Source organism: Pelmatolapia mariae, linkage group LG16_19 (assembly GCF_036321145.2).
Source record: "Pelmatolapia mariae isolate MD_Pm_ZW linkage group LG16_19, Pm_UMD_F_2, whole genome shotgun sequence".
NCBI classification, from domain to species: Eukaryota; Metazoa; Chordata; class Actinopteri; order Cichliformes; family Cichlidae; genus Pelmatolapia; species Pelmatolapia mariae.
This window is the reverse complement of record NC_086241.1, coordinates 33,946,270-33,966,150: the sequence shown is the minus strand read 5'-3', so window position 1 is coordinate 33,966,150 and position 19,881 is coordinate 33,946,270. Positions and strand designations below refer to the sequence as shown.

General features: G+C 39.0%; 1 protein-coding gene across 1 annotated transcript; it reads right to left on the bottom strand.

Annotated features, from left to right (window-relative positions):
* Positions 1-11,678: 11,678 nt before the first annotated feature.
* mmadhcb (metabolism of cobalamin associated Db) lies at positions 11,679-18,138 on the bottom strand. The gene is made up of 8 exons (XM_063497164.1): positions 17,989-18,138; positions 16,743-16,808; positions 15,000-15,144; positions 14,508-14,725; positions 13,688-13,796; positions 13,427-13,557; positions 12,895-12,981; positions 11,679-12,009 (listed from the first exon to the last, which is right to left on the bottom strand). The coding sequence occupies exons 2-8, from the start codon at positions 16,749-16,751 to the stop codon at positions 11,815-11,817; spliced, it is 894 nt and encodes a 297-aa protein (XP_063353234.1). The 5' UTR covers positions 16,752-16,808; positions 17,989-18,138; the 3' UTR covers positions 11,679-11,814.
* Between the last annotated feature and the right edge of the window lie 1,743 nt (positions 18,139-19,881).

Sequence of the window (19,881 nt, the reverse complement as noted above, 5' to 3'; positions counted from 1 at the left end):
CCAAACCAGGAATAGAGAGCCTGATGAAAGAGCAGAAGAAGCATTAGAGCTAGTGCACACTGACTTGGCCGGACCAATAGAACCAGAAGCTAAAGACGGGTTCAGGTACACGTTAGCATTTACTGATGATTACTCAGGCACAATGTTTGTGTACTTTTTAAAGGCTAAAAGTGACACTGTAAAAGCAACTGAAAGATTTTTGGCAGACGTCGCCCCCTATGGGCAGGTAAAGAGAATTAGATCAGACAATGGAACTGAATTTACATCTAAAGAGTTTCAGACATTGTTAAACAAAAACATGATAAAGCATGAGACATCAGCGCCGTATTCGCCTCATCAGAATGGGACTGCCGAGAGACAATGGCGAACACTTTTTGAGATGGCACGGTGTATGTTGATTGAAAGTAACCTGCCAAAGAGACTATGGACTTATGCTGTTATGGCTGCCGCAGTAATTCGTAATAGGTGTTACGTCAGACGCACAAAGCAAACCCCTTATTACATGCTGACAGGAAAGAAGCCAGACATGTCGAGGATGGGGATTTTTGGATCAGTTTGCTACGGTTACGGGCACAAAAAAAAAGAAGTTAGATGCGAGATGTGACGAAGGGGTTTTTGTGGGTTATGATAAAAACAGTCCGTCGTATCTAATCTACTACCCTAAAACAGGACGGGTTCTTAAACATAGGTTGGTCAAGTTCCTCACTAAAAGTGTAGTTGAGCACCAAACCCAGACTATTCAGGATGATGACGATGAAGATAATGACCTGACTCCAGGGGACATTTTGCAGTACCCCGCTAGAATGGACAAAACAGGGAATGACCAGAGATCAAATGAAAGTGTGATCCTTGAACCTGAAAGTGACATTCAGGACAATGGTATAAATGATACACAAAACTCAGACAGAACAGAGTCTGAACGATATCCTAAACGAAACAGGAGAAGGCCAGATTACCTGAAAGACTATGTCCAAACTGCAGAAGATGACCAAACATCGCTGACTGTAGATTATTGTTACAGGGTGATGTATAACATACCAAAGACATTTGAAGAAGCTATGCAGTCATCGAACTCTAAGTGTTGGTCAGACGCTATGGAAGATGAAATGAGATCTTTGAAAGACAATAATACATTCACTCTGACCACGTTGCCAGAAGGTAAAAAAGCAGTGGGAGGGAGATGGGTGTATGTGATAAAAGAGAACCCGAATCGGACTAAAACATTTAAAGCAAGATATGTTGCTAAAGGCTATAGCCAAGTTCAAGGCATTGATTACAAAGAAACCTTTTCGCCGACTGCAGATATGACATCGGTGCGTATTCTGATGCAATTAGCAGTACAGTACAACTTTACACTCCATCAAATGGATGTGAAGACTGCTTATTTGCACGCCCCAATCGATTGTGAGGTGTATATGCAGCAACCAGAAGGTTTTGAAGTAAAATCAGACACAGGTGAAAAACTGGTCTGCAAACTAAACAAATCACTATATGGTTTGAAACAATCTGGCAGGAACTGGAATAAGATGTTACATGACCATTTATGTGAAAAAGGTTACAAACAAAATCCTGTAGACCATTGTGTATATTCCAGACAGACAGCGAGTGAGACAGTGATTCTTATCATTTGGGTTGATGATGTAATCATAGCTGCCAACAGTGAAGATGCTATTGGAAACGTGAAACAAATGTTGAATGAGAAATTTAAGATGAAGGATCTTGGTGAGCTCAAACATTTCTTGGGTATTGACTGTATACAAGAGAACCATGAGATAAGACTAAACCAGACACGGTACATCACAAAAGTCCTTGAAAAGTTTAAAATGTCTGACTGTAAGCCACGTTGTACTCCTTGTGAACTCAAAAATGACTTTGATGCACATGGTGAATCAGTTGATTCAGGAAAATATAGAGAATTAGTGGGCAGTTTGATTTACTTAATGACATGTACAAGACCAGATTTGAGTTGGATAGTGAGTAAACTGTCACAATCTCTGTCTGAGCCAAAAGAGCATCATTGGACAGCAGCAAAACATGTGTTACGTTACCTTAAGGGGACACTAAACAAAGAGCTGTGCTATAAAAGAACAGAAGGAAACTTAAATCTTATAGCATACAGCGATGCAGATTGGGCCACAGATTTGAGTGACAGGAGAAGTACAACGGGTTATTGTTTTGTACTATCCAAAAATGGGCCAGTCATTTGCTGGAAAACCAGGAAGCAAGCTACAGTAGCTTTGTCAACGTGCGAGGCAGAGTACATGGCGATGGCCGCCACAGTACAAGAAAGCTTATACCTCTCACAGCTACTTAATGGCATGGACATGAAAAGGCACTATTCACTAGTTACTGTTTTTGCAGATAATCAAGGTGCAATTGCATTGTCCAAGAATCCTATAAACCGTCAAAGATGTAAACATATTGATGTCAAGTATCATTTTATTAGGTCTGCTATAACTGAGAAGGAAGTACAAGTTGAATATTGTGCAACAGAAGACATGGTAGCAGACATCATGACTAAGTCTGTAAGTAAAGTGAAAATGGATAAGTTTACGCATGTTTTGTTTGGAACATAAATGTTAATCTGTGAATGTTATGGAAGTATGTATATCATGTAAATGTGTAATGTACAGTGTTAAGAGCAAGTGGGGGTGTTGCCCTATCAAATATGTATGTGCTCTTAAACTGAAAGGTATAAATACGGAAGTGTGTGGTCAATAAAAGATGGCGCAAAGGAAGGCGTGTGCCTCGGATGTAAAAGTCGAACAACGTGTATGTGGTTTATTCCTCCATGAGAAGTACGGGATACCACGGTATTTCCTGCCCTAGAGAATGGAACCCGCAACAACCCTGTCTAGCTTGCTTCAGGGCTAAAACCAGCTCACGATAATTGACTATGTGCACGATAGCATATGCTAGTTCCGGTGCGGAAAATCCTGTGTGGAGCTTTGTTTCCGGTGTCCTATTCGCGCCCTGTTTAATGTCCAAAAGAAGTTAACCAAATGAATGAATTAAGCGTCGATTTACATTTCTATAGATGTCTTGGTCATTTACCCAATATACCTGTAAATGATGTTCATGGACCTGTAGATATTTTGCCCCCACGCCTCAGAGCAAAAGAGAAAAGGGATTCAAATGTTATATTTCTCAGCTGTCCCTCGTTTATTGCGGGTGTTATGTTCTAAAAATAACCAGCGATAGGTGAAATCAAGTAGCCAGTTTTATTTTTTTGATGCGTGGACATCGTGGACATCCAGTACTGCACTTTTTAATTTAGAAGGTAAGTCACAACATACCCTTCATACATACTAATGTATAGAAACCCTCACCAGCAATCGTTCATTTTTTGTGTGGCTTTTTTCACGGTTTGTTAACATGCTGTGTAGGTGTGTACTTGACTCGCTGATATCTACATAACGGGAAACATCTGTGACTGTTGTTCACCTGTAGTTTGAATGCTGAACATTTGCCTGTTTAAAGAATAAGACCAGTCACTATACAGAGATGTGCTTCTGAATGTGGACGATGTGTCTTCTGATTTTGTAATGCAGTTCTGCTTGTGTTGAGTGATGCAAACAACCGATCGATCTAAACTCTTTAAACGTCAATCACGTGGTTACCGGCTACCGGCGAAAATAATCGGGACAGTAAGCCAATTTCTGTCTTAGCGCATTTGCGCCGCTCAGTGTTTTTGTGGTCTTCTTTTGCGGCTAATTCAGTGAATTTTGGTCTGATCATGGGGAAACTTGGTGTGTGGAGTCAGTGATAGCTCTGGGAGCTAACCAGCCTATCTTTAACCGGTTACTTACATGAAGTCTGAAGAATTTCTGGTTCGGTTTTGTTTGTTTAGCGGACTTCTGCGCATTTACGTAACTGCTCGTTTAATTGCGGCTTATTTTCGGTGTGTTTGGTGGTTGTAGAAATGGTTTATATGACATTTCAGCTGAGATTATGAGGTTTCTGTGGATACCACACATGTCTGGACTTATATTTCTCAACCCGCGTTATAACCGATTAAACGTGATCTCCTCATTTTTGCCCCCGGTACTGGAGACATGGGGCTTAAGTGGTTAAACGTCAAAATCTATCATTAGATTTTTTTGTGACACAACAGTGGTGAGGGTTCCCACCTTCTGCTCTTTGGAACTTAACGCAATCTTTCCGTTTTCAAGTTTTGGACATGATTTTGGAGTATATCTTCGCAGTAGCGATTTACCGCAAAGTAAAGCTACCGGAAATGTGCAACCCCACATCCGGCCTCAAACCAGGAAGTTAGCATTTTCTCGTGCACATAGTCAATAACAATAACAATAATAATAATAATAATCTTGTGAAAAAATAATTCAAACTCACATGGGATATTTCATGTTGAGCTTGAGTAAACTCAACAGATGACAGCAGGACCAGGGTTAAAAATCCCTAACACAATATCTAAAACACACACAATGATTAAACCTCAAAGTAGCGATTTGAAGCTGAAGCTCCGGCTCATGTGTCAAAAAAAGAGACAGCGCCCACGTGACCAATGACGTCCGAAGATTTATTCAGCACGTCACAGCTCGATTCAATGGTTTATAAGGAAGTGAATCGTTGACCGGATTTATGTTGTGTTTGGGTGGAGAAGGCGATCCAGTGTGCGACATAATGACAGCAAGGGAGGGAGGACATTCTGCTTCTTCATAAATAAAAATCAGTTCATAGACCCAGGTCTAAAACCCACATAGTTATAATTATATAAGGTATAGTATATTATATACAGGGTGGGCCATTTATATGGATACACCGTAATAACATGGGAATGGTTGGTGATATTAAAGTCCTGTTTGTGGCACATTAGTATATGTGAGGGGGCAAACTCCTCAAGATGGGTGGTGACCATGGTGGCCATTTAGAAGTCGGCCATCTTGGATACAACTTTTGCTTTTTCAATAGGAAGAGGGCCATGTGACACATCAAACTTATTGGTAATGTCACAAGAAAAACAATGGTGTGCTTGGTTTCAACGTAACTTTATTCTTTCATGAGTTATTTACAAGTTTCTGACCACTTATAAAATGTGTTCAATGTGCTGCCCATTGTGTTGGATTGTCAATGCAACCCTCTTCTCCCACTCTTCACACACTGATAGCAACACCGCAGGAGAAATGCCAGCACAGGCATCCAGTATCCGTAGTTTCAGGTGCTGCACATCTCGTATCTTCACACCATAGACAATTGCCTTCAGATGACCCCAAAGATTAAGGTCTAAGGGGGTCAGATCGGGAGACCTTGGGGGCCATTCAACTGGCCCACGATGACCAATCCACTTTCCAGGAAACTGTTCATCTAGGAATGCTCGGACCTGGCACCCATAATGTGGTGGTGCACCGTCCTGCTGGAAAAACTCAGGGAACGTGCCAGCTTCAGTGCATAAAGAGGGAAACACATCATCATGTAGCAATTTCAAATATCCAGTGGCCTTGAGGTTTCCATTGATGAAGAATGGATCCACTATCGTTGTACCCCATATACCACACCAAACCATCACTTTTGTTGTTCCAACAGTCTTGGAGGGATCCATCCAATGTGGGTCAGACCAATAGCGGTGGTTTTGTTTGTTAACTTCACCATTCACATAAAAGTTTGCCTCATCACTGAACAAAATCTTCTGCGTGAACTGAGGGTCCTGTTCCAATTTTTGTTTTGCCCATTCTGCAAATTCTGTGCGCCGATCTGGGTCATCCTCGTTGAGATGCTGCAGTAGCTGGAGTTTGTAAGGGTGCCATTTGTGAGTAGCTAATATCCGCCGAGGGGATGTTCGACTAATGCCACTCTCCAGTGACATGCGGCGAGTGCTACGCTGTGGGCTCTTGCTGAATGAAGCTAGGACAGCCACTGATGTTTCTTCATTAGTGACAGTTTTCTTGCGTCCACATTTTGGCAAATCCAACACTGAACCAGTTTCACGAAACTTAGCAAGCAGTTTGCTGACAGTAGCATGGGAGAAGGGTGGTCTCGTAGGGTGTCTTGCATTGAAATCTGCTGCAATGACCCGGTTACTGCGTTCACCAGATATCAACACAATTTCGATCCACTCCTCTTCGACGTGTCAATGGCTGTGAACAAAGAGAAACTTGTAAATAACTCATGAAAGAATAAAGTTACGTTGAAACCAAGCACACCATTGTTTTTCTTGTGACATTACCAATAAGTTTGATGTGTCACATGGCCCTCTTCCTATTGAAAAAGCAAAAGTTGTATCCAAGATGGCCGACTTCTAAATGGCCACCATGGTCACCACCCATCTTGAGGAGTTTGCCCCCTCACATATACTAATGTGCCACAAACAGGACTTTAATATCACCAACCATTCCCATGTTATTACGGTGTATCCATATAAATGGCCCACCCTGTAGAATTGCGTCTGTCCACTGGTTAAATACAATTTTCTAGATCCGCCAGTGGAGGGGCAGTTCGGGGAGGCTATACAGCACAGGGGTATTTGTCCCAGCTCCCAATCTAGTATAAGATTGTGTTGTAAAATATTATATATAATGTAATTTTTTATCTATTGATACAAAACATCAAGTCACAAGCAAAGGGGGAACACAGCATGGCACATGTTTAAACAAGGGAAGTTTATTCATTAAAACTATTTATGAATCAAATAGACAGAACATAGATTTTCACCCAAAAACATTCACAAGGCACCAAGTCCGGTATCACACAGACATGTCACGTGATATTAAACTGAAGCTGTCAGCTCGGTAGAGTGGCTAGTCATAATAAAGCTGTTCATTTTAATTTGTAGACTCAAGCTGCTCTTCATATTATCGGCCACTAGATGTCACCAAATAGTGCTGTGTTGAAAAGCTTCGAGTAATGAAGCTTTTTTCAATACAAGCTTCATTTAGCCACCAGTACTTGGTTGCAATAAGTAGATATTTCAGTACCTACATTTCAGTGGGTAAAGATAATGAAATACTATCTTAACGATTTAATTTTGTTAATTGGTTTATTTTGCTCATCATTGTTGCAATCTTAAATAAAATACCCCAATGTTAATCTAGAAATACTAATCATTTTGCATAACATTTGCATAACATCTTAGAGTTTAGAGTTAAACTAATTCTAGCCCTTGGTAGAACCTCAAATTCCCATCCTTTCGTGGTCCTCGTGGCAAAAAACGGCCACGCCCCAAAAAGTGCTCTAAAACTTTTATATATCAATATTTTTTTCTACTTTAAATTAGTCAGTCTTTTAAAACTACTTCTGCTTAAAATATCCATATCAAGTTTTAATTATATTTTCATTGTTTTAACCCTTTAAATCCCAGTTTAAGTACATGAGCGCCCTGTTTTTTAACAGAAAAAAAAATTAAAACTTAAATATTTTCCATAAAATACATTTGAAGTAATATTTGATTGTTATTATAATTAGGCCTTTAGATGATCTAAACATTGGCACCAACATTCATTTTGATCCATTATTATTTTTTCTGCAAGAGCACATTTTAAAAAAATCCATCCTTTCGTTGTCCTCGTGGCAAAAAACGGCCACGCCCCAAAAAGTGCTCTAAAACTTTTATATATCAATATTTTTTTCTACTTTAAATTAGTCAGTCTTTTAAAACTACTTCTGCTTAAAATATCCATATCAAGTTTTAATTATATTTTCATTGTTTTAACCCTTTAAATCCCAGTTTAAGTACATGAGCGCCCTGTTTTTTAACAGAAAAAAAAATAAAAACTTAAATATTTTCCATAAAATACATTTGAAGTAATATTTGATTGTTATTATAATTAGGCCTTTAGATGATCTAAACATTGGCACCAACATTCATTTTGATCCATTATTATTTTTTCTGCAAGAGCACATTTTAAAAAATCCATCCTTTCGTTGTCCTCGTGGCAAAAAACGGCCACGCCCCAAAAAGTGCTCTAAAACTTTTATATATCAATATTTTTTTCTACTTTAAATTAGTCAGTCTTTTAAAACTACTTCTGCTTAAAATATCCATATCAAGTTTTAATTATATTTTCATTGTTTTAACCCTTTAAATCCCAGTTTAAGTACATGAGCGCCCTGTTTTTTAACAGAAAAAAAAATTAAAACTTAAATATTTTCCATAAAATACATTTGAAGTAATATTTGATTGTTATTATAATTAGGCCTTTAGATGATCTAAACATTGGCACCAACATTCATTTTGATCCATTATTATTTTTTCTGCAAGGGCACATTTTAAAAAATCCATCCTTTCGTTGTCCTCGTGGCAAAAAACGGCCACGCCCCAAAAAGTGCTCTAAAACTTTTATATATCAATATTTTTTTCTACTTTAAATTAGTCAGTCTTTTAAAACTACTTCTGCTTAAAATATCCATATCAAGTTTTAATTATATTTTCATTGTTTTAACCCTTTAAATCCCAGTTTAAGGACATGAGCGCCCTGTTTTTTAACAGAAAAAAAAATAAAAACTTAAATATTTTCCATAAAATACATTTGAAGTAATATTTGATTGTTATTATAATTAGGCCTTTAGATGGTCTAAACATTGGCACCAACATTCATTTTGATCCATTATTATTTTTTCTGCAAGAGCACATTTTAAAAAATCCATCCTTTCGTGGTCCTCGTGGCAAAAAACGGCCACGCCCCAAAAAGTGCTCTAAAACTTTTATATATCAATATTTTTTTCTACTTTAAATTAGTCAGTCTTTTAAAACTACTTCTGCTTAAAATATCCATATCAAGTTTTAATTATATTTTCATTGTTTTAACCCTTTAAATCCCAGTTTAAGGACATGAGCGCCCTGTTTTTTAACAGAAAAAAAAATAAAAACTTAAATATTTTCCATAAAATACATTTGAAGTAATATTTGATTGTTATTATAATTAGGCCTTTAGATGGTCTAAACATTGGCACCAACATTCATTTTGATCCATTATTATTTTTTCTGCAAGAGCACATTTTAAAAAATCCATCCTTTCGTGGTCCTCGTGGCAAAAAACGGCCACGCCCCAAAAAGTGCTCTAAAACTTTTATATATCAATATTTTTTTCTACTTTAAATTAGTCAGTCTTTTAAAACTACTTCTGCTTAAAATATCCATATCAAGTTTTAATTATATTTTCATTGTTTTAACCCTTTAAATCCTAGTTTAAGGACATGAGCGCCCTGTTTTTTAACAGAAAAAAAAAATAAAAACTTAAATATTTCCCACAAAATACATTTGAAGTAATATTTGATTGTTATTATAATTAGGCCTTTAGATGGTCTAAACATTGGCACCAACATTCATTTTGATCCATTATTATTTTTTGTGCAGGAGCACACTAAATTTCATATAGTGCCATATCAGGATTAACATTTTTTTGCCTACACCAAGTGCTTTTTACTTTTTTGTTCTAAAATAAAATAAAAATTGTCTAAATAACAATACAAGATCACTTTGAACCAGAAAAACATTTATTTTAAAACGATGAACATGAACATTTAGGTTACTGGGAATCGGAGAAAGTTGTGTCCGGGGGCCGTTGCGAACACCTCCAGAGACCGGCACTAGCAGCACGAGTCCCCCGCTTCAAGAACCACCATTCCCCGTTATCAATAGCTCCGACGGTGGGTGTTTGTGTCCTGGTCTCAGTCTCCCCACCACGACACTTCCGATACCATGTGAAAACAAACATATAATTTTTTTGTCTAGCCAAAGGAGTTTGCAAAACAAATCTTGCAAAACAAAGATACTTTGCGCATACTCGCAAACCAGTGCAGTCTAATTTGGCACGACATAGCACATGAGAATAGTAAGATTCAAGATTCTTTTTTTGGCACATGCATAGTTACACAAGTAAAACACGCAGTGAAATGTATCAGAAAAGTTCCTTACGCTTTCCCCCGCGGCGCTTCTCTGTTATGACGCCGTGTCGAGTAGCGACCTGCCCCAGTCTGCGCGCCGCGCCGTGGGGACAACAATGGTCGGGCAGCCGATCAGCCTGGATCGGGTTTCAAAATGTCCGGGTTACATGCGCAAGTCTTATCACAAACGTTTACAAGTGATATGCTGTCGTAGACAATAAAACTAGAGGATTTTGCCATGTAAAAAAAAGAGCAAAACATAAGTAAACAAATACAAACGCGCATAGTAAACATAAAACAGGCGCATAGACCGGAGGGACGTCACGGCCATCGTAACATTTAAAATATAATTTTCTGTTGTAACCTCCAAACTAAAATGGTAATCTAACAATACTTACTTTGCATTTTTTCACCGAAACATCAGCATAAATCCACTGCGAGTCTTTATCCGACACTTGGCCATTTGGCACGGTGTCCGACCTGTGCCTCTGAGTACGGTACCCAGCCCCGGCAATCGTCCGTCAGTTTTTCGAAATTCTACTGTGACTGTTCCTTTGGATCTCCTCTTCGCTCACAATTTGCAGATAGTTGTGTCGCTACCCGGTTGGTGAGCGTTGGAGATAAAACAACCGCGTCCATTTTCAATGCGTCCTCCATGCGGCTTTGTTTACATAGCACCAAATGGCTCTCCGTCAGCGACTGCTTCCGGTTCATAGGTGATTTGACCGTAGCACTTTTTAAAAATTGTATTTGAAAGGGAAAATAAACTAATTTGGTTTTGGTCCTTGCTTTTATTGAATTTGTTTATATTGCAGTGTGGCCGTCTGAGAGAGAAAATACTTTTGAAAGAAAAAGTGTGTTTTTGTGTCTTTTTTTTCTTTTTTAGACATAAAGGCCTTTATATTTTTTTTAAAAAGCACAGTTACTGTTATCCAACATCATTATTCAACACTGATAGTGGCACACAACACCAATTTTTTCACTTTTTGTTGCAAAACAACACGCTCAAAATCTGTAATTGTGACTGAAGTTTGCTGGTTGCTTGAAATATGAATAAATGGCGCCACATGGTGGACAAATGAAAAAATTACAAGTTTAAGGTCCCGACTTCAAAATGTCCCCCTCGCTCAGAAAATCACATTAACCGTCGTAAAAATAATGGTGGTATGAAAAATAGCGTTTATAATGGGTTTCAATGGGGCAGAAATCGGCCACGAGGTTCTTTAGAGGATGTATGTCTGTAGCTCAGCCATTTAAGCTCATTTAAGAAACTTAGACTGAAATTTTAAAATAAAATGAAAAAAAAATACATTTTTGAAAATTTGGCTATATTCCATTAAACACAGTGAAAATGGCGTGGAATTAAAAAACGCAATGGCCGAAAAACGGCCAGAGGTTCTACTAACGGCTAGCTTTACTTATGTCAACATTTCAGCACATTTTAATCCTTAAATTTCATTTTTCAAGATTGTGAGCACTTCAGGTAAAAGCCTGTCCCTGCCACAATAACAAGATGTTTCACCTTATGGTGGGATCAATAAGTATGTCCAGTGATGATTCTAAAATATTTTCAAGGATTAGAAAGGAGTTTAACATTAACTGTAAAATGAGGTCTTTTCTCACTGAGGATGCTCGTGTTTTTCTTAAGAATAAGGGAGGCTGATAAACCGGAAAACTATCTTCTGAGAACTTGTCTCTTTGTGCAGCAGCGCAATATCTTCAAACTCTAGTAAGTACAGCAAAAAATGGTTTAACACACCTGTGGTTAAAAGGGCAGCTAAGGTAATTAATACAAGGGGTATTCATTTATAGAATGTGTCATTCAAACAAACTAATTTCAAAGACAAAACATTCACAAGCTTTATTGTGGTGTCAGCATTATTTAAGCTTTAATATGATTACAGATATGGTCAAAACCACTAACCACTCCGTTAGTGGTGAGACATATTACACTTGGTATCCCAGAGCCTGTGTTCATCTACCCTGCAACGTCTTCATAGTAGGACTATCAGGTGGTGCGCTGGTGAATATTGTCCCTACAAAAGCATGTGTCCCCCACAACGAGTGTCGGATCACTTTGCAGCAGCCCAGGTCCTCAATCTGAAAGCCCAGGTGACGGTATCTGTCATCTGTCTCATACAGTGTGTTGTTGGTGTACGGGCCAAAGTACTGAGAAATAAGAAGGGACACACAAATATGAGACCGTTATCCGATCAAGACCATCTCCTGAAAAGCAACAATATTCTGTATCTATAGTGTGTGTGTGTGTTGGGTGGGGGATGGGGAGTTGCAATTGCACACCACTGTCTGCACAAGTTTGTGCTGCCAACATTACAGCTTCCAAGAAACTTTCACCAGTTTTCTTCTGCAGAAATGTACATTTGTTATACACAGCGCACTGCCACAATGAATCACCCTTAAATACCAGCCCAGGGACAGTTACTTTGAAGAAGACTTTGAAGGTTTGTTATTCTGCAGCTGAATGACTGTGGAACAATCCAGAAAGGCAGAGGCCTGCCAAGCTAGCTGTGGACTTAGAAACAGCTTTTATGATGTCCTGTCTTCAAACCTACTGAAACATGTGAAGTTAAGCACAAAGTCACGCCTGTGCCAGAAAAGCAACCACATCAGCTTCTGTCTGGTGACCAAATATCTAACCAGAATCATGGTGCAGCTTCCAATGGACGTGTTTACATTTGATCATGTGCTTATTTCAGAAAACTCCAAATAAATCTAAATGTATGCACCAAAGACAAAATACCTGGACATAAAAAGAAGAATTTAAAGGAATCACTAAAAGCTCCATACTGTAACTGCATATCTAAATGCATCTGTCACAGACAGCTACCTGCATCTTGACTGTGCTGATCGCGGCTAATTCAGAGTTAATTCCATGTAACATGAGCTTCTAGCAGATTTCTCAGATTTCTACTTTTTGTCATTTGATGCTATATCATGTCTACACCCAATCAGCCATTTCATTTGTTATTATTGTGATAAAATATCGTAAAAACACTGAACAGTTGTTGACAGGCAGAGTCAGAGATAACTTACAGCGAGGCCTGACGATGGGTCGATGAAGTCTGCCCAGAATCCTTCTCGCTGCAGCACACAGCAGATGTCCCGTGCACCTGCAACAAACTACACAGCAGACACCACAATCATTAATGACTGTAAAATAAATAATAAAGTGTCTTCTCCCCTTTCTCAATGAAACTTACACGTTTATTTATTTATTTTTTTTAATCTGTTTCATTTTCACTTTTTTTTTTAACACTACAGATGGGATGTACTACATGGATGTACTACTAATGTTTTTAACATTAGTAACATCTCATATAATGCACCGTTTCTGTAGTTCTCCAGAGGTGGATAACTTTTCTAATAAACTCTTCAGCTCATCATCAGTGTTTCTTTTACAGACCTCTAATATTTGCAGTGCTTAGCTGTTGTAAAAGGTTTCTAAAATAACAGTTACATTTATTTATTCTAAGTACTTGCTGTGATAATGGAGGGAGAAACCCTGTGATGTCTTATAGTGTAAGACATGTAAAACAGCGTAACTGTTCTACAGACAGCATTTAACCTTGTCAAGCATCTGCTCTCTCTCATCTTCCACCTCAGCAGACCATGATGCCATATCGTTCTGCGTCTTCTGGGTAACCGTGACAACCATCATACCACAGGATGGAGCTTCAGGAAACATTGACTGGAAATCTGTTTATCATATAGTTAGGAAACACTCGCATTAGAGAAGAACACCGCTTCTCATGAGAAATACAAGCAATTTCAAAGTTATGCAAGGCTGAAAAATAAATGTATGAAGGATGCAGTTACAGCGATGTACCTTTCTTTAAGAGTTCAGGATAAGCCTGTGTGGCACACTCTACTCTCGAGTTGTCAAAGTACTGTTCAGCTGTGCTGACTTTGCCAGAGGACGCAGGATCGCCCTTGTTCTAAGAAAGAAACACACAGCTGTCAGAAAAGCAAATGTCACCACTCTCAGCGTATGAGCAACAACGGCAACGATAAAAAACCTGGATATAGTTTCAGCATACATTGTTTTAATGTCTCTTCATTCTAAAATATTCAGACGGATGCTGGAGGTCTGGCTGCATGAATCATATCACACCCACGATGATTGGCTAGCGTTACATTTTTGAGTGAAGTACGCCACTTGTTAGCACCACTAAGTCCACACCACACTCATTTTTGACTGATAAAAAATGCATTAAAAAAATGGTGTCACACATCATTTTATCTTAAAAATGTGTATGTGTTAGTCCCCATAGGGAAATTACTCCTCTGCATTTAACCCATTCACCCAGTGAATCAGTGGGCAGCCACCAATACAGCCACCGGGGAGTAGTGTGTAGGGACGGTACCTTGCTCAGGGGTACCTCAGGGTAGCTGTTCAGGGGAATCAAACCCCCGACCTTCCGATCATGGGGTAACCACTCTACCTACTGAGCTATCCCTGCATATGATTATTCATGGACAATCTATACATACTTCAACATAAATTCCTCTGACATTTATTTAATTGCACCAGTGTTTGTGAAATTTGTAGCAAGATTAGCATTAGTAGTAATAATACAGCATAGTTTGGTCCATATTTGTTTTACTTTGATTATTAAAAACATTCATAAGGTTCTTATTGGACTTACAGAGAGCTCTCCAACAGACTGGGCTAGAAGCCACTCATGCTTCTGATAGCAGGATGGAGCAGACAACACATCTGGTAGCATTTTGTCTGTCAGGCTCTTCTGTTGCTCTGTCAATCCTTCCAGCTGGCAGTCAAAGCCCACATTACTGGGCAGCGGGAAGCGCTGGTCCTGGGGCCCGAACGGCCCCATTGTCTCATCAGGCCGTAGTGTCTGCAGTCCTTAAGCACAACATAACAAAGAAAAGTAGCATGCACACAAACAGAGTTTACACAAATAAGAAATTACAAATTTTGGTCAACGCCAATATCACTTCATCAGAGTCCGAGGTGTCAACCTTCGTATATCTATATATCATATATTTATTTTGTGTTATTAGGTCTATACCTAATACCTAATCTATACATAAGATGCATTAGATTAAATTACTGACTAGAAAAACATATGTTATAGTTAATTAATGTTCAAATGTATAAACTTAAAATAAGGCCATACCTTTAGCAGAGGGAGAACTGGCCAAAGCGGGCTCATTTAAGCCTGAAGAATCAGCAGCAGAGAAGGCTCTGCCTCCAGCCACACGATACACCAACACATGGAGCCCTGGAAGGTAACTTACCAACCTGCTTCTGCTGCAAAGCACCTGCACATGCAAACAAATAGTACAACTGTAAATTACAGTCTCTCAGGTACTAATAATAACAATAATAATGCTGAACTCAGACACCTGAAACACCACCAAAGGTCTACATGGTCAAAGGTTTACAGCAGGGGTCTCGAGCTCCAGTCCTCGAGGGCCAGTGTCCTGCAACTTTTTCATGTGTCCCTGATGCAACACACTTGAATACAATTAGTAGGTCATTAGCAAGAAACCTGACTGCATGCTGAGGTGACAATTCAGCCATTTAATTCATGTTACAGCAGCTCATGAGTGAATGAACATGGTGCAATAAATGTACTGTTAAAAGTGCATTTTTCTTAACACTTACATTTACTTAGATTTACTAGGGTTAGAGGCTGCCACTTCAGCAACTTAAGTTCTATACTCTTGGTAATGACCTACTAATTGCATTCAGGTGTGTTGCAACAGGGACACATGGAAAGGTTGCAGGACACCGGCCGTCGAGGACTGGAGTTTGAGACCCCTGGTTTACAGCTTCATCTTGTCATCTGTCAGTTTGGAAAGGGATACAAAGGTTTTGGGATTCTAACAAAGTTTTTCCAGCAGTGATCAATGACTCATCCAGGTCGTAAAGGAACCCAGAACAACATAGAAAGAACTGCAGGCTTCATTTGCCTCAGGTCAGAGTTCCAACAATGAAAAAAATAGACTGGGCAAAAATGACATGAGAGTCCCAAGGCAAAAACCATCGTTGAATAAAAAGAACACAAGGCCTCGTCTCACGTTTGTCCATTACATTGGGTGCATTGACAAGGCAAAAATGTAACCTTTTGGAAGGTCTTATTACATATAGAGAACAGAAAAAAAACATATCAACAGTCAAACATGGTGGTGGTAGTGTTAATTGATGGACACATGAATTTTGCTCTCAACCAAAAAATCCTACAATCCTGAAGTCCAGCCATAAGTTTGTGCCCTATAGCTCAAGCACACTTGGTTTATGCAGCAGGACAGTGATGTGAAAAATTCCCACTCTAATAAATGAATAAAAATAAATTTCAAAAAACTGAAGTGCTTAGACAAAGTTCAGACTTTAATCTGATTAAGATGCTGTGGCATGATGTTAAACAGGCCATTCATACTGAAATACCCTCTAAAGTTGCCAAGTTAAAATAATTCTGCAAAGTGTCTCTACAGGAATGTCAAACATTAATTGCCATTTATTGCAAACAGTCCAACCAGTTATTAAGTTTATTCAAAAACAAACAGAGGTGGTATGGCATCAAACTGAAGCTCCCTACATCACCTCGTTCTCTAGTTATCGCATTCACATACTCGCCTATCCAGCAGGTTGACGACAACACCCCAATTAAATTTTGTATTTACTCGGGTTATCTTCGTATAATATTACAATTGTTTGTATCTAAAACATGTAAATGTGAGAACTATGCAATAAATTTAAAAGAAATCAAGAAAAAATATTTCACGTTATTCATGTGTAAAAAAGAGATTCAGTGTTTACAGTGGTGCTCTGTGATGGTGAACTGTATTACATCACTGCAGGGCATTAACATCAGAATAAGATGAGAATATTACAAACTGTTGTTTGACATACTTACACTGGTCATCCTAGCGTGCTTCTGATTATCTGCAGTATCCAGTGAAGTCTCTGTAAGAGTCCAAGACTGTGTGGAGGAAACATTTCCAAACACATTCATCACAGAAGAAACACTGTACGACTACCACACCATCCTGACTGATCTGCTGCTCAGTCTGCTTCACTTCTCTTAAATCTCATCTATTCTTTTTGAATCAGAATACTTAAAGATTAAGGACATTATGTATGAATCATATAAGCCAGTCAGCAGTCCAGCAATCGTAATCAAAGGTGAGGCATGTTTGCATAGCTAAGTGGACTGCTGCCCCCACGACTTGGCCCCGGATGGATGGATGGAAATCCACTGACTGGATTGGTATCAATGTATGTCAACAGCATAGCTCTGCCACTGATCTGCTCAAATAACTGGATGTAAGCTTCTTAAGACGCAATCGTGGTTTGAGAAACACACTGTTGATAGCCTAGGATAGCCGATGGTTATGGTGAAAAGCAAATCATTATTTTAAATAACTTAAGCCAGGTGATGTATGAGGAAACAAACATTAGCATTATTTTACAAATTAAAAAAGAAATCTGTAAGAGTTCAAGGCACCGGGATTTTGATTAGGAGAATAAAAGCTATTTTAGCTATTTAAAGATAAAAGGTTGATCCCACTACAGCTACTTCAGAAAGATGTTTTTATTATTTGTGACGATGTTTCGTTATACTGAGCAGAAAGCTCCCGATGTTAAACGTGGGCGTGTTTCCTAAACCAGCAGCTGACGGAGTGAACAGGTGTGCAGGTGAACTCGACACATCGTCGAGCTATTCAGGTGTGTGTCGTGGGGAAAATGTCAACTCATGATTTGAAACACGGAGGTACGACATCAAGCGGAAGCTGTTTTATAAATTAAAAATAATCTCATTGTTGTCAGCAGATAATATTGATAATATTGAAATCTGCATTTGCACGAGCTGGAGATGGAGAGAGTCCTTTAATCTTGTCAAACTCCGAGACAGATTTGCACACAGAGGTGACCAATCGGTAAATATGACGAATCTGCGGATAGAATGTGTAAACAAATCTAACCAGTTAACGTAAAACCAGTTCACTACTGTAGTCTTTCGCCTTTAGATACATCTGGTAACTTCTAGTGAGTGTAATAGCACGTTTCACACGGTTTATCCTCACAGCGGTATGACAACCGATACATTTTAGTAAGAAACGCTATCTACTGATAAGCTAACAAGCCAGACCATAACTTACAGGATTTTAACAAGTCCAAACCAGATGACTGCGTTAGTTTGTTCCACAAAATCGTAGAAAAACACTCGACCTTTGAAAACATGAAGACACTGTCCAAATGAACGCCGGGTAACTCACTCTAACAACATTTCTGGCTTTGACCTCGGGGGGGCTTCTTCGTTTTAGTTTCAAATGAGCTTAGAGGTGCATTACCGCCCCCTACTGGACAGGAGTGTGAATCAGGAACTTGGAATACTGGGAATAACAAAAATATTTCTGCAGTGTTAAACCCTTTCTTATCACAACTTTCAACAGTTGGCCATAGATTTGAGACAGTGCCTTTCCAAGCAGGGTTTCTAAAGTAGAATGAATCTTCAGCTCCTCCTATTAACGCCTTCCTGTCCAGGACACAAGCCCGGCATTCTAACAGTACATGCTGAGCAGATTCCATTTTTTTGCAGTGGGCACACAATCCCGTTGGGTACTTGCCTATTAGCTGTAGTGTTTTATTAAGACCTGTATGACCTATCCTGAGATGGGTAATTGTTATTTCACTATTTTGTGACCGTGACCGAAATGTGTCTGAATGTTGCAGAAATCAATTCCTGTATCGCTGATATCTCAGTGCTTCTGCCAAATTCACAGGATTTGAATCCTCAGCGCATGAATCATTTTCATCTGTGCATCTGCTTCCCCACAAAGTGTTATGTGCATTAAAATCCCCACAACATATTATTTTCCCTACACCCATGTGTAGGGTGTAGGGAACACCTACACCCTACAACTACATATTAAACACCTACAGTGTTTAATATGTCCCCGGTGAGCCTTTTACATAATTTATAGTAGTTGATCATTACTGCCTCATCTTCCTCCATCCAAACCTTAACTGTGATTGACTCATGCTCAATATTTACACTGTCTAATCTATGCCTTATTCCAGTTCACACAAATGTGGCCACCCCCCTTACCATCTTTTGTATCATTCCTCATAGCTGTATATTCATTTATAAACAAAGTACCACTCTGCTTTTATCCATGTTTCCATATTACACGTGGTTTACTTTGCAGATGAGATATAAAGTGTTTTAGTTCCTGTCCATTAGCAATAAGACTTCAATCATCCCACTGTAGAATATTTAGGACCACAATGAACCACCACCTCCTGGCTGTGAGCTAGGATTTGTACCACTTAGCATTTCCTGAGCTGTCTCCCATCACAGACCCGTGATTCCCAGGTGTTTGTCTGTAGTCTTCATAATTATTTGGATTTTTTCAGTTTTCTTGTCTGTTTGAGCGGTGCAGTTTATTACAGCACCATAAATAACACAAAATCATTTTTGTTCATAACCAAAGCTTCTTTTCTGCTTCTGCATGTCATCAATGGATTTTACTCTCTGGATCTCTGCTGCCCTTTTACTTGCCTCATAACCACGAAAAGCTGAGATATGCTCACCTCCGCAATTGCACCACTTTAAGTTTGCTCCTTTTTCACATTTACCATACTCGTGTCCCCCTCCAGTGACATGCCCATATCTTTGGCATTTAAAGCATCCCAAGGGAGGGGGAATATAAGGCTGAACATCCTAATTCATATAACCAATGAAAAAAGTTTGGATGGTAGCCTTTCCTCGATAAATTTTAAAATTACAGCTACACTGTCACATTTCTCTCAGTTTTTAAGCACTGTGCCTCGATAACCTTGGATCCTACTATATTTCCTTCGACTTGTTCAGCTGAAACAGCTGTCGGTACACCAGAAATGACTCCAAAAACAATCTTTTTGTCCTCAATCAAGCACCTTCCTGGGATTCCTAATGGCTTTCATAGCTGCATAGCTGTTGCTCGAAATCCACCCCTAAATATTCCTAGAGCCTGGGCTTACTTGAGCCAATCCCAGCTGTTACTGGGTGA